The sequence below is a fragment of the Pipistrellus hanaki genome (assembly GCF_964339955.1).
Source record: "Pipistrellus hanaki genome assembly, chromosome: 1".
In the NCBI taxonomy this organism is placed as follows: Eukaryota; Metazoa; Chordata; class Mammalia; order Chiroptera; family Vespertilionidae; genus Pipistrellus; species Pipistrellus hanaki.
In genome coordinates this window covers 21,392,201-21,406,828 of record NC_140503.1, presented here as the reverse complement: position 1 = coordinate 21,406,828, position 14,628 = coordinate 21,392,201, and the positions used below count along the sequence as shown (strand labels likewise).

At 42.8% G+C, this 14,628-nt stretch overlaps 1 protein-coding gene across 4 annotated transcripts in view; it reads right to left on the bottom strand.

The window, feature by feature from the left end:
- Nucleotides 1-953: 953 nt before the first annotated feature.
- AREL1 (apoptosis resistant E3 ubiquitin protein ligase 1) overlaps nucleotides 954-14,628 on the bottom strand; it is a 35,353-nt gene continuing 21,678 nt past the window's right edge. For 3 of the 4 annotated variants that reach the window (XM_084892787.1, XM_084892788.1, XM_084892789.1), the window contains 14 exons: nucleotides 14,402-14,582; nucleotides 13,982-14,229; nucleotides 12,421-12,498; nucleotides 11,609-11,750; nucleotides 11,376-11,497; nucleotides 10,321-10,396; nucleotides 9,698-9,807; nucleotides 8,832-9,011; nucleotides 8,534-8,659; nucleotides 7,326-7,455; nucleotides 7,181-7,239; nucleotides 4,808-4,897; nucleotides 3,643-3,818; nucleotides 954-3,542 (listed from right to left, as the gene is read on the bottom strand). In XM_084892787.1, coding sequence (XP_084748913.1) covers nucleotides 3,440-3,542; nucleotides 3,643-3,818; nucleotides 4,808-4,897; nucleotides 7,181-7,239; nucleotides 7,326-7,455; nucleotides 8,534-8,659; nucleotides 8,832-9,011; nucleotides 9,698-9,807; nucleotides 10,321-10,396; nucleotides 11,376-11,497; nucleotides 11,609-11,750; nucleotides 12,421-12,498; nucleotides 13,982-14,229; nucleotides 14,402-14,582 — 1,821 coding nt within the window. In that variant the 3' untranslated portion in view covers nucleotides 954-3,439. Of the gene's footprint in view, nucleotides 3,543-3,642; nucleotides 3,819-4,807; nucleotides 4,965-7,180; nucleotides 7,240-7,325; nucleotides 7,456-8,533; nucleotides 8,660-8,831; nucleotides 9,012-9,697; nucleotides 9,808-10,320; nucleotides 10,397-11,375; nucleotides 11,498-11,608; nucleotides 11,751-12,420; nucleotides 12,499-13,981; nucleotides 14,230-14,401; nucleotides 14,583-14,628 lie in introns of all 4 variants that reach the window. The other variant, XR_014795784.1, reaches the window with a different exon arrangement.

Genomic DNA, 14,628 nt, shown 5'->3' with positions numbered 1-14,628 from the left:
AAAATATATTTTAAAAAAAGAATAATCTTACTAGCCTCTTGAGTCTTAATAACAACTTCAGGATGAAATGAAATCTCTCACTGAGCATTCCTAGTGACTTATTCAAAGCCACAAGAGCAGCGAGTATAAAAGGTGTAGGACAGTTAACCTAAAAATATTAAGTCAGAGAGAATTTTGTTTCATTTTGTGACATGGCTTATCACTCAGGAGCTTGATGAAATAGGGTAAAAGCACTGTACAGGAGTTTTCCTGTTAAGATTCCAATTCATTGGATCTGGGAGTAGGGGCAAAAACCTGAATTTTAAAAAGAATTCTAAATAGGATTTTGTTTTGATTTTCCAGATTAGGAATTACTGTACAAGACGCCATGATTACTTCTCTTAGAAAGCCAGGATCCCTAATACTTTTCTTTCTGGACATAAATCAGGCCTGGTTTTCTCTCTGCCAAGTTTATCTTTGTTTGGAAAAGAATTGGTACCACCTGCCAAATTTGAGGAGCTGTGTTTTTGTTTGCCACACCCACAGCATTTGCGGAAGGGTTAGGGGTGCGGGGAGGATGGGAGGGAGAATAAATGTGATTATATGCAAGATACATCGAATAAGAAACATCGAAGTGTCTCTAGTGTTACCTCTGGATGGCTGGTGATTAATTTCTTGTTTTTTTCATTTGCAAATTTTCTACACTGAGTTTCTTATGTAGTAACACTGTAACAAATTAATGTTTAAAAGAATGATGAGGACACCCTCTACTCTTGCCAAGCTGCACAAGCACTTGTCCTGACCACTGGCTATCTGTGTGAATGGCACTGCCCCCCTTGGCACCATGGACAGCAATCAGAGAAGGGTGAAAGGGCAAGAGGCCTGCGGGTCTCCCAGTATACATCCTACCCTGAGCCGCCTGCTTCCGAAGGAATTCTTGGGAAAATGCAAAAAAATCTTTCTACTCCTTAGTCCTTTTAAACATTTATTTACTTACTGTACAAAATATTTACACAATCAATGCAACTGTCTGGCCCTTTTGCCCGGCCTGACAAATCTGCAGCGGGGGTTGGTCTCCGCGGAAGTCCGAGAGACATGCCGATGTTCTCCTTGGTGTCTGCTTTGTATCTGGTCTCCTTCGAAGACACTGAAGGCCAGGAGGTTAGCTGACCCCCCAAAGTACCTGGGCCACAAGGGCATAAATAAAAGAACTGGCCAAATAAGAAATGTGAATAGAAAATTGCCCGAGAAGTAACACACCCTACTTCTCTCCGACACAATGTACCTTTCCCCACACTGGCTAGTACCAAAGCAGGATTAGAAGGAAAAAAAGAAAAAGAAAAAAGGTAAAAGAAAGGCCCAAAAGAGTAAAGATATATTTGAACAGTTAGCGGAGAGGATAACCTGGAAGAATAGAAAAACCACAACAGTACCAAAGGGTTTCGTTAAACAAAGGTCCTGGGCTCAGGACCCCCATAGGGATGCAGCTGCCCCAGCTGGGCAGTGGTGGTGCCCAGGATGCTTTGAAAAGTGCTACGACCAGAGCTTAAAATGACAGGTCTAGCCAAGAAAATCAAATCGAGCTCCAGCGTCAGTCTGTGGGGAGCTGCCGGAGGGGTGAAAGCAGAATCCAGAAGAGGAATAACTGCCAAAGACAGCAGAGCCAGCCCATGGGCCTCCCTCTCTGGGCCGCGGGGCAGCATCCTGTTTCCCGGGGTGATGACAAAGCTTGCCTGTACATATCCCACGGGAAACACTGGGGCAAGCGGCAGCACCTTGTCCTGGTCCCTGAGGAGAGCAGTGACCATGTGGCATGCAGGACCCTGTGGTGTAGAGGCCCTGACACTGGGTCCTGGACCCCAAGAATGAGTGAGGTCAGCACCCACACCAAGAAGGACAAATGACGACTGCGAAGGAGTGAGGTCAGGCATGAACAGCAGCAGCTCAGGAGGGCTTGTTCCTTGTGATCCCTGGGAGCAGGAGGGCTCAGACTTGCTTCCAGGAGGCCACGGCAACGCCACCGTCCTGCCTCCTCTCTGGACTCTGTACTTGCTGGTTTTGGCGATAAAGATGGCTTGTAATAGTCTCAGACTTGAATGCCCCATTGGGAATGGTAGATTGCAGCAAAGCCTTCTTAAAAAGACATGTGGGACGGTTGATGAGGTTTTGCGTCTTGCAAATGTTTACATCCCAATTGTAATGAAGGAGGATGTTGCCATCATCCAAGAGACAGCAGCAGGTTCTCCTCAATCATCACACAACAGTGAACCTAATATATCTTCCTTCTTAGTTGCCCTTGGTGGTAACTGAGGGAATGAAGGGAAGTAACTGGGGCAGCGAGGTGTTTACTGCCTGCCGTATCCCCCGTTCCCAGTGTCTTGACCCAAAGGACCTGTGAAAACACTTGAATTGCTGGTCCCCTTCCCGTGCCCCAGTGCTGCCAGAGAACGCCAAGCAAAGAGAGAAGCAGGGATCACTGGCATGCTATTCTTCCGATCCCAGTTCCTTGCTCCAAAATTTTCTTCAGTAGAAAGGAAGAGAATCCCAGCTCTTAACAGAATGCATAACTCGGAGGCAGGTGACCAGGCCCAGCCACACCTCAGCATAAAGAGCAAACTTAGAGACAAGCATCAGTAGTCTTCAAAAGCCAGCCATATGCCTAGACATACCCCAACCTTAAAGGAGAAGCAGACTGAGCACTGGAGGCCACAGCCCAGCTATCTTTCACATGCTTAGCTCTGCTTTCCTCACTGGCTCAAACTCAAGAAAAAGCTTAGAATTGTTTAGAAATGAATGACCATTTCCAGAAATGCCTGCAGGGAACGCTCTGTTTCCAGTCTAGAACCACACAGAAAGATCCATTTGTGCTCAGTCCCCGCTAGAGGTAGTCCAGGGCCAACGCCTATGCCTGCCATTGTGCAGAGGGACAAAACCAAAGACTGCGCATGTGGGCCTCTTCCTATCTGCTTCTCCTGGCTCCTGCTGAGAAGAAGCAATAACCCTGCCCACAAGGAGGACGCACAGACCTCAGGTCAAGTAAGGAGGGCCCCAGAGGGCCCCTGAAGGAGCAGAAGCAGAGGAGAATAGCAAGGCGAAGGCGCCAGCTCCCCAATGAGAGCTGAGCCCTTTGTGTAATCTCCTTCAGCTAATGAGGCAGCTCCCGCTACTGAGATCTCCTAAGAACCAAGTGGAATTACAGCAGCACGGTCCTCCTCTCGTGACTGAACGAGGAGCTCAGAATGCATACCATGCCAAAGTGGCCTGGGGGGAGAGGATGGACAGGAAGGGGGAGAGGGAAGGACAAGGCCTGTAGGTGACCAAATACTCCAGGCACTGGGGAGCATGCAGCAGCTTCTGGTTGATGGTTATGTGTTCTGTTAGCATCAGTGGTTATGATGTCTGTTGTGCACACCCTGCTGCTCCAGAAAGCACGGGAGCCAAGAGGATGGCAGGAGAGTGGTCAGAGCATGCCAAAGCCCTCACAGCCCTCGCTGATGGCCAGCTGCAGCATCCTGTGCACCTCTTCATACGAGTCGTACGTAGGGAGGCACAGCTGGTTAAAACTGGAAGGGCAAGGGGGAAAGTTATTAACTCAAAACCACTGACAAAGGATGAAAAAAATAATCCCTCACATGAGCCTGCTTCGGGCAGTCATATACCTACCATGTGTGTGCAGTTGGCAGCGTGCTGTGGGTCGGAGCAGCAATAATCTGGAACGAGGGACAGAGGGCCGCAAAGCCTCCGGGTGGTAGCTGGGAGGAGCCTGTTGTGAACTGAAGCAGTCGAGCCAACTCCTCCTGGGTCAAACTGGAAACCACAGTCCAAAACCACCTCATGACCTGGCAGGGAGAGCACACAGTTGGGGTCACACCAGTATGCAGCACAGGGATTAACCTCAGGGCAAGGAAGCAACAGGACACCCCAAGTGGGGGTGTGGCCCAGTTACCACTCTGTCAGGACGGGGATAGGAATTGTTAGAGCTGACAAACTCTAGGCGTTTGCTCTGTCACCCGTCAGGAGAGAAGTCGCCGAATGCTTGGTTCTATTTCTTTGACTTTGCAATTCACTGTTCCTGTGGTAATCAGCACGATGGCCAATAGAGACCAGGGGTCCCTTTTGTCTTTCCCACAGATATACTATTTTTTCCCCAGTTGATATGTCTGCTTTTCTGACTGATAATTTTTTTTTTTTTAATCCTCACCAAGGATATGTTTAAAGCAGGAGTGGGGAATGTCCAGCCCTCAAAATCATTTGGTCTGGCCCTGCCAAGGCATTGGAGGTGAGTTAGTTAAATATTTTACCAAATAGAGCCGGCTAATTTTTAAGTTGATAATTCTTTTTTTTTTTTTTAAATATATATTTTATTGATTTTTGACAGAGAGGAAGAGAGAGGGATAGAGAGTTAAAAACATTGATGAGAGAGAATCATCGATCAGCTGCCCTTGCACCACCCCCCCACCGCGGATGTGTCCGCAACCAAGGTACATGCCCTTGACCGGAATCGAACCTGGGACTTTTCAGTTCGAAGACCAATGCTCTATCCACTGAGCCAAACCGGTTTCGGCAAGTTGATAATTCTATATGGCCCATGAATGATGTTATAAATATTCAAATGGCCCTTGACAGAAAAAAAGGCTTCCCACCCATGGTTTATCAATGTGAGCCTCCCGTCTGTGCCCTGACCAGGGACTGAACCCACAATCTTTAGGTATACGGGACAACACTCCAGCCAACTGAGCCATCCGGCCAGGCCTTCAACTTTCGTGATCTGAAACTTTTTCTTTACAACATGGCACAAATCCAACTAAAAGAAATCTGGCCCACTTACCTTTTCTCTGAAATGCCACGAGCCACCAACGACCATGGCATGGGCTTTGAAATCAGCCACACTGATGTCCCCAGTCCCACACATCAGTAGCTGGAGAAGATAGGCAGGTGTTACTAGGACACTCAGAGGAACAAAGACCCAGCATAAGGTTGGTTACCTATGTTAATATGCAAAAATGTGGAATAAAGAAAACACCAGGAAAAAGACAAAAGATGAGGTCACAATGCCAAAATACTGCTTTAGGAAAATCAATTATAATAGGCCAAAGTTTCCTAACCAATGTGCTAACAATCACACAGTCTTTTTTTTAAAAAAAATGTTGTTCTTTTTCAAATTGATTTTAGAGAGAGGGGAAGGTGGGGGGGGGGGAGACAAAACAAAAAAACCCACTGATGTGAGAGAGACATATTGAGTGGTTACCTCCAGCATGCACCACAACCGGGGATCGAACCTGCAATTTGGGTATGTGCCCTGACCAGGAATCAAACTGGCAACATTTCAGTGCACAGGACGATGCCCAATCCACTGAGCTACACCAGCAAGGGCAAATCACACAGCTTTTAAAAATATATATTTATGCCTGTGGACTTACCCTAGACCTTTTGAATCAGGAGTAGGTGACAAGCTTATGTATTTTAAAAAAAGTTCCCCAAGCATTTCTGATGCACACACCCAATTAAGAACTGCTGCTGTGGATTGTTTTGAACGGAAACAAAGGACAAAAAGGGAACTAAGTTTTCTGACAGTCTAATCGGGACGTAGCCTATTAGAAGCACCAGGGAGAAAAGCAGGCCCTTTCCCTTTGACGAAGACCCCAGGCCCATTGATAAATCTGTCCGATGGCCTTTCCTTTTCCCCAGGACCCATCCTTTTGTGGACTGACCTTTTACTACCTTCCTTCCCTTCAGCCCAGCCCCTACTTGATCAATTAAAAAAGCATGCCAAAAAATGAGAACATTAATGAGATCAGAGCCCTAAACATCTTGTTCATCTCCTAATCTGGTTCGGAATCCTGCATGTTACTTCACTGACTCAGCCAATGGCTATAAATGATAAATCCTAATCAAGAGATAAGAAAAGATCAAATTAAGCCTTAGGAGCCTTGGGTCCTTCAAAAAGAACTTGTTAAGCTAATGAGTAACTAAGAGCAGCATGTGGAACTGTAAGAGACTGTGTCCTTCCTTCTGCTCGCTCTTACAAATTGCTATAAATGCTTTGCTTCAGGGTGCAAACAAACATTCCTCAGCCCCCAAAATAACAGCATTAGGTTTCTACCAGAAACTTTAGGCCAAGAGATGGAGAGTTCATTTTGTATGGATTTCATATTTAAAGGTACAAAATGTGATGAAAATTGCACAAGACTTTGAGTCTTGTTCTCAAAAACTGTTCAGTTAATAAGAATAAATATTGTACAAAACCATCCAAATTTTTTCGTTTTTTCATTTTTAAAGAACTTTCTCCATACAGGAGACAGTCTGCAAATAACACACTCCTCATAAAAGCTATGGAAAGTTGAAACTAATAGTTTGCATTATATGTATCATCTGTGAGCAGCAGGTAAAAACAAACTGATTTTATGTTTTGTTCACACCTGATACAAACTTGTATTTTGCTACTTATAGAATGGCATTCACCATCATAGAGCCATATTTGGCTACCTCAGGATCTAAGATAAGAATATATTAACTGTATAGCATTGTGGTCCCAAGCATTGAAATATATCTTCTTCACTGGAAGAGGGCAGTGACTTTGACTTTGTCTTACTCATGGCATACAGGCAGCACTCAATAAATAGTCCCTGAACAAATATGTCCTATTATTCCATTAAGTCATCTTTAAACATCAAAGGCTGTACATGATACTAATTCTTTAGTACTCAACCAATATTAAAAATATTTGATAAATAGGTAAATATTAAAAATTACTCTTCAAAAATAATTAGCTTTTTACTGGTTTTTAATTTTCACTTTCTAACTTTTCATTTATTTTTTAATTCTCACCTGAGGATATTTTTCCATTGATTTTTAGAGGGGCTGGAAAGGAGGGGGAGAGACACAGAGAGAAAAATATCAATATGAGAGAGACACATTGATTGGTTGCTTCCAGCATGAGCCTGCAACCGAGGTATGTGCTCTTGACTGGAATTGAATCCGGGACCCTTCAGTCCCTGGGCTGACGCTCTATTCACGAAGCCAAACCAGCTAGGACACGTTCTAACTTTTTAAAAGCTGAAGAATGGGTCAATGCATGGGGAAAGTGCTAACAGTGAAATCAACCTTGCATAAAGGGCTTTCCACATCTCATAACAGAAGTTCCTGTGGGAAAACGAAAACACTGAGTCAAGAATGGGGGTTTGTAAATATAAGCACTTACCTCAAGCTCATTTTCATCAAAAATAGCCAAAAGGTTCTCAGGGACCAACTCATTCAGGCCTGAAACAAACAGCCCAGTTAAAACCATACCCACACCAAGGACACAGGTACTTTCATATCAGAGCTAAGAGCAAACAGAATCTCACCTTTCAGGAAATGTTCCACCTCCTCTTTCACTTGACTGGCCAGCCGATATTGGGCCAGCAGATTTAAATAGAAGATTTTATTCGCATTAGTGACTGGGGTTTGAGCTCCACCTGCCATGAGTTCTACTACCTAAAATAAGATGCAAAAGACAGACAGGGAGAGGCTGTGGATGAGCGTTTGTAAGATGACAGCTGCTTGGTATGTCCCACAGACACAGCATTAATGAAGTCCATCACAGTTGCAAGTTTCTGCTGTGCATTCAGCTTCTCAACACACTTGGTTTTATACAGTTACTAAGCTTCAGGGCTCCTACCACTATTGCTGTATTCTACTAGCTTTTTCTGAGGGGGACTTGAGGGGGTCTTTTCTGACCTAGTCAAACAGCGGTGATGCAACAGGAAGAAGATACTATGGTCCCTGTTAGCAACAGTTCAGTGTCTCTATGATCTGAAATTAAACCATCACAACCTCCTCTCTTAAACTCCTGAGCCAACTGAGAACAAATAAAGCCAGATAAGTAGTGAAGAAATCGCTTTAGAAATTCTAAGAAGGGATCAGTTATTCCCTTATATCAGGGGTCCTCAAACTTTTTAAAGTGGGGGCCAGATCACGGTCCCTCAGAGAGCTGGAGGGCCGGACTATATGAACTACTAATTCCTACTGTAACACCTCGGCTGTGCTCACTGCCCAAAAAACCTGGCGGGCCGGATCAGACTCCTCTGCGGGCCGCATGTGGCCCGCGGGCCATAGTTTGAAGACCCCTGCTATATCCTTCCCTTACAGTCCCACAATAGTCACACAGAATATGTGATTATCAGTTCAATGGTATCATTGAGTGGTCACAGTTTTTTAGTCATTGCTATTTGCTTTCAATTGTATGTTACTGCAACTTTGGCTTCATCATATGATTTTGTTTAGCACTATTATGTAAACAGAACCACATTTGCATCAGAAATACTTTGGGCTAATAATTTTGTAATAAAAGGTTTGTGGCTGCCACTAGTCATAGATGGTTATTTATATTTAAGTTCATGAAAATAAAATAAAATGAGAGATTCCGTTTTTTGGTCACACTGGCCACAGTTTGGGTGCTCGGCGGACAGCACAAACAGAACATTCCCACTATTGCAGGAAGTTCTGTTAGGCTGCACTGCTCTGGAGGAGGGTGGGAGTCACGGGGCCTGTAGGCTCTGATCCTCATTCTCACCTTATCCAATTGACCTGATTTGTTATATTTCTCTTCTGCAAAGACCAGCTCCATTTCACTCATGTCATTGTTGAGGATAAAACAAACTTTAGATTTATAGAATTCTGGGTCATCCGTTTCAAAGTACTGAGGAGACAGAAAAACAGAATACAACATGACTACTCTTACCCAGAAATAAAATTTACAACTGCTATTAACCACTTACCTCTTCAACCTTGAGAATAATTAGTTCAGAGTGGAGAGACACCAGAGTTCATGGCCAGCGGCCTTAGTAGAAAAGATACATCTCAGACATTACCTTGTAATGCATACGTAGTCCTATGATTTGGGCCAAGAAAGAACGGGTGAAGCGAGCGCGGACCAACTGCTTGTAGGCTCCTCCTAGAGAGGACTCATAGAGACACTTGCCCACGAGCCGGCCCGCAAACTCATACATCTTCGAGCGTAGATGAGGGGGGCGATTAGGGTTGGGGTGCACCTGTCAAAAAAAAGACATTAAACAGCTTTGGGCTATTTTTCTTATAGCCTAGTTCTGGAAAGACCCTCCCTCCCAACTCCATTCCAAGAGAGCAAGAATTTCAGAATTAAATCAAATACTCAGTAGTGGCTACCAAAAGCCCATCCAAATGGCATTGGCCTTTTGGTAACCACTACTGAGTAATTCAAGTGACTGGAGGATAAAGAGCAAAGATGGACTTACATTAGGCTGAAGAATCTTACATTAAGTTTGTGGCTTCATCTGGCTGAGTATGGAAGTAATCAATATATGATGTGATGATGCCTTTTCCCTAAACCAGAACTTCCTTCAGCCAAAGTCCACTTCTCTCCTCCTGACACCTCTGCTTAGTCAAAGGTCTAGTACAGAATTCAATAGCTTCAGGCATGTTTTGAGAAAGTGGCTTAATTATTATTATTATAATTAGTAGAATGGTCATTGCATTATAATGCTTTTTAGTAAAATAGTCATTTGTCTGCATTTTCTCTTATCCTAGGGATGAAATAATGAAGGCAAAGCAGAGGGAGGTTAACTGATTAGTTCATATTGTAGCTAAGAGCAGGGCATAAATTGTCAGATTCCCAGATTCATAATCTCAAACTCATAAGTCTACTGCATTATAACATAATCTACATTTCCACCCACCCACGGGGAAGTCACAGACTCACTAATCCTTGGTTGTTGTCACTGAATCGGGTAAAGAGCTGATTGGTGGTATCAAATAGTGCTTTGCAGATTAGTTCAAACCATTCCCGGCGAGGCCCGCCCCAGTCCAGAGCTGAAAAATATAATGAAAATAAAAAGTAACTCTGGCCTACTATCTCCTATCATGTCTGTTCATTAATTCATTATTTTATACTCTCCACACTCCCTCCATTCCACTACTTTACTGTTTCCCCCTTCCAACCCACATAAACTGGACTTTTTTTTTTAAATCCCATCCTTTAGTATTAAAGGTCACTAAGCTAATACCCCCTAGTGTGGAAACACAGGAGATAAAATATCCCAAGAAATGGACATTTCTCTTAGTTGTACAAAGGTGAAAAGTTTGCCCTTCTAGTTCAAACTCACAGAGCTCTCCCTCCAAGCCCTTGTTATGTCTGTGCTCTACAAGATCCACCAGGTCATCCAGCCAGTAAACACCACCCTTTTTATCTTGACTCATGATCTTTTTCCTTTGGAAAGAGAACCTGGGGTGTATTCAAGGGGGTTTTGTTTTTTGTGGAGAGGGGGTAAGAAATAGGAGTGAGAGTGGAGTTTAAAAAGATGAATATGAAATTTCAAAACTGACCTTCTTCGTCCTGGAAAACCACTTCAAAGTTCTTGCTCCAATCCGAGATAGAGAAATTCCGAGTGGCTTTCAGAGACTGAAAAGTAGCGAAAGGAGGGAAGTATCAGAACGCTGGCTGGCATCTAGTGGGTGTTAGCAAGAATAATGCTATTGTCTACTAGTTCTTGGAGGCAATCTATTATTCATAAACAAGCTTTAATAACACCATTTTATAATTAAAATACATGTATCTCCAGAAAAAACTTAAGGTTTTTAAAAGTAATCTAATTTATCTTTACACCATTACTTGGTTGAAAAGTTGACGCTTGCTTTTCTTTTTACAATCCTTATTTTATTAATGAAAAGATGCTTAAAGAACTAAAGATGAAAAAATAAAAGAACTAAAAATGGCTCTCAGATTAGTAAGCTGTCATCAAGAGAACCAAGGAGTCCTGGTTTTCGGTAAAGTACAGTCTATTTGCTAGACGTCTTTATCCAAAGGCTAGGTTCAGACAGGGAGCCATACCACATGGAGAATGTGGCTGAGAAAAGAGGTTTCCAATCACACCTTCCAGAGCCAAGCATCACAAACACATTTTGGACGGGGACCAAGCCCTCTCATTCCTGGGGAATGTAAGAACTATGCCAGCGTCTCTGCAGTGGAGACAGACACACATCAGGTGTTCCTTTTCCATCAAACCAGAGTGACAACGAAAATCACTGCCTTGTACCCCAACAAGAGCTCTTCTATTCCAGGGATTCAATAACAAGAACTTTCTGCTGTAACAACTACTTATACCCGCCCTGCATGGGAGTTCCAGGAGTTTATTCAGGAGCTAGTTCAGTACAGATTCTAAAGCCAATGTGTCAACCAGTCTCTCTCCTTCATAACATACCTCCAACAAATCTGCCCCAAACTTAGAATAATCAAACAGAAGAATAGTCTTTAACAGGGATGTTTAAAGAGAAGTTTGTGTTTCATGAAAAAGATAACCTGAAGAATATAACCAAAAATCAAAGGGGCTCCTAAGCTGAAAAACTTTGATAACTATTGGCAGAGAGGAAACTTTACTCACCGATTCCAACAAGGCATGCCTGCTGACCTTCAGGGTGACCTTGGAATGTGGTCTTTTCATATGTACCTGCCGAAGCTCTCGCTGGAAAAAGTTCACCTTGTCCTGAAAGGTCTCAGAGCCTCCTGAGGAGCCGCAAGATTCATCATGATTACAGCCTTATTACAAGACATCTGTGCAGGCCACTTCTACACCCTCAGGCACCCACAGTAGCTGCGGTCACTGCCCAACTTTACCTATGTTCTTATGGAGGGAACGGATGAAAGTGGCTGCAAGGATGTTCCTCTCCTTACAGCTGAGCTCCACAGGAGGCTGAATGCCATCATCCACCACCAGTGTAAGGAGCTTATGGACAGGGTCAGGGCCAAGGTATGAAAACTAGCAAAGGGGGAGAGAAGAAGAAAAAGTTAATTTATAAAATCCTCAACTCCAGCAAGAACCACCCACAACGCTATGCTCGGTACCAACCAACAAAAACAAGTTGAGCCTGTTGCTCCAAATGAGTACCTATCAGAAGCACATTTCCTTGTTTTTCACCTCAGTGCTCTCAATTCAAATTTTATTTTAAATTATTTGAGTCCCAGAGACTGCCTTTAGTAAGGATCACAGGCAACACTACAGACCTTCTAACAAAGAATATAAGCAGGATGAAGATAGTAAGGAGCTATAAAACAGCAAATAACTACCTGAAGAGGTTGGGCAAACTGGGTGGAGGAAAGTGATTTGCCTTTAGATTCCAAAAGCTCAGAAAAGTTTTAAAAAAAAAAATTTTTTTTTTTTAAATATATGGAAATACTGATTCTAAAAGAGCTTCAATATACTGGGAGATCAAGCTAGAGGCAAAGTTATTAAAACCCTCTCCATTAATTTAGTCTTAAGGAAAAAGATAACTCTTGCATTATTCTGTCTTGCTTCTAAATCCCTATAAGATGTGTCTTACTATACTATCTGTGTTCTTCATGACATTTCATGAGATAACTGCTAACAGGCTGAGCTATTCCAGGGCTGAAGCCTGCTCAGCAAGAACCAGATGTAAAGACCCACTTACTTTGGTTCCTGGGCACACTCGGAAGGTATAAAGGCGCCAGGGAATGATCTTCAGGTAGAACTCCTTCACTGAGAATTGCTGGTGGGCCAACAGACAAAAAACGAAGTGAATGATAACTAAAAAGGCTCTATTTGGATACTGTAACTCAAATATCAGAGTCCCCATATAAACTTCTCATGATAACCCTTTTCGTCTATGGACAAAAAGGATAATTTAGGTCAGTATTGAAATCAAATAAGTAATATCACCCTCCTGAAATAGGCAAATTAAAAATAATGCTCTGACAGTGCAATTCACATAAAGATATTTATACTCTTAATATTTAAGTCTTACTACCACTTGTAAATAGCTGAGCTCAGGTTTTCACTTTATGAGTAGAGAACATTATTTCACTTGGAAACAATAAAAGTCTACTTCTGCCCAGCTCGGTGCTGCTCAGAGAGACTTCCTTTAAGTCAATGGACAAGGAATGGCAGTGGCCCAGACCTATTGCTTTATCCCTATTTAAATGGTACCAAGGACTTGCCAGGGAAAAGGGGGTGGGGAATAGAAAGGTGATTGGGGTGGAGTCTCATACAAAAAGTTTCATAAAAATTCCTTATTAAGAATAAAGAAGGATCTCTTTGTCATTTACAAAAAGAAAAAAAACAATTCCATAATTTTTTTTAATTTAAAAAACCTGTTATCTGCTGTATAGTAGCTGATTTTTTTCTAGATTTAAAAAAAATCTTCATTAAAGAAAATTTCATATACATACTAAAAAAGAGAAAAAGAGTATAATGAACCCATCACCAACTTCAACAATTATCAACTCATAACCAATCCTGTTTCATCTATACATCACTAGTCCCTCATTACCATTCCCCCGGGCCAAATTAAGGCGAGATTTTTAAGTGACAAATGGTACGTAACAAAGTTTTCTGAAGGAGAATAGTATTAGAACTCAGTTTTGATTATGAGATTAAAGGAATATAAAGGGATGGTTCAAGAGTCTCATTTTTCTGAGGTTTGAACGAACAAGCAAAAATACAAATATTTTTTTTTTAAAAATCTCTAACACAAAGCACCTCTTAGCTCAGGGCCCTTGGAAGTTCACCTCCTATCTCTGCCAGAAGTTCTCTGTTCTAATCCTGTAGTCTGATGATGACATCCACTTACTGTGGTTTCACAGATCACGGAATGAAAGATCAAATTGTTTCGAAAAAGCACAAGGAAACAACAGTAATTTTTATACTAGTGAGGAACTTTTACAGTAACTTTCTTTAAAGCTCTAAGAGCCATGCCTTGAAAAATCGTCCCTGAAGTACTCAAAGGGCAGAATGCCACAGGTTCCCTAACATTCCAAGGCACATGAATCTCTAGATAGACAGAGACTTAAATCTGGTCCAAACCAAACATCTGCAGCAGAAGAGGTGGCACACTCTCTGCTGCTTCACTTTAGTAACCTCTCTTAGCATCCTGGAAACCCTACAGGTCAGTGATCTTGCCTGATTCTCAGACTATTACCAATTACATGCAGGGTGGAGCTGGGAGATTTAGAGGGAAGAAAGGGAGTCCCAACCTTTGGTGACACATAGCAGTACACCTTCTTCGGTTTCTTCACCTTCTCAGGGGTGTGACACTCCGAAGGTGAATCTTCTTCCTCCTCCTCAGCAGCCATGGAAGGCCGGCGCTGGGAAGAGCTCATGTGCATGGGGGGCAGGTGCCATGGTGTGCTGGTACAGTTGGCGGCATTATAAAGATAAGCCTCAAAGTAAATGCTCACTCCTGAGGTGGACACGTTGCGTTCAACAATATTCTTCTCATTCTCTGAAGTAGAATAAGGGAGAAAATGTAGAGTAGGAGTCAGAAGGAAAAAAAAAATTAAACTTTTAGCCCACAGTACTCTGAGCTAAGCTTGGCTCCAACAGCAGATGTTTGTGAGGCCGTCAAAAGAGCAAAGACATGAAAAGAACAAATCACAGCTTTTCTTTCAACTCACCGCTTAGGACAATAATGTCAAACTCGCCATTATGAATTGGCTGATTTTGGTACGAAATGCAGGCATGGAAGCAACCACGAGAATGCAGGGTGAGGCGCAAGAAGACCTGGCAGGTCTGCTTGTTGGATGTCACTGACTTCTCAAATGAGACACCGGTTTGCTCTTCTTCTTGGGGACCAAGCTAATCAAGGAAAACAAAGCATCACTAAACATATATAATTTTCTGT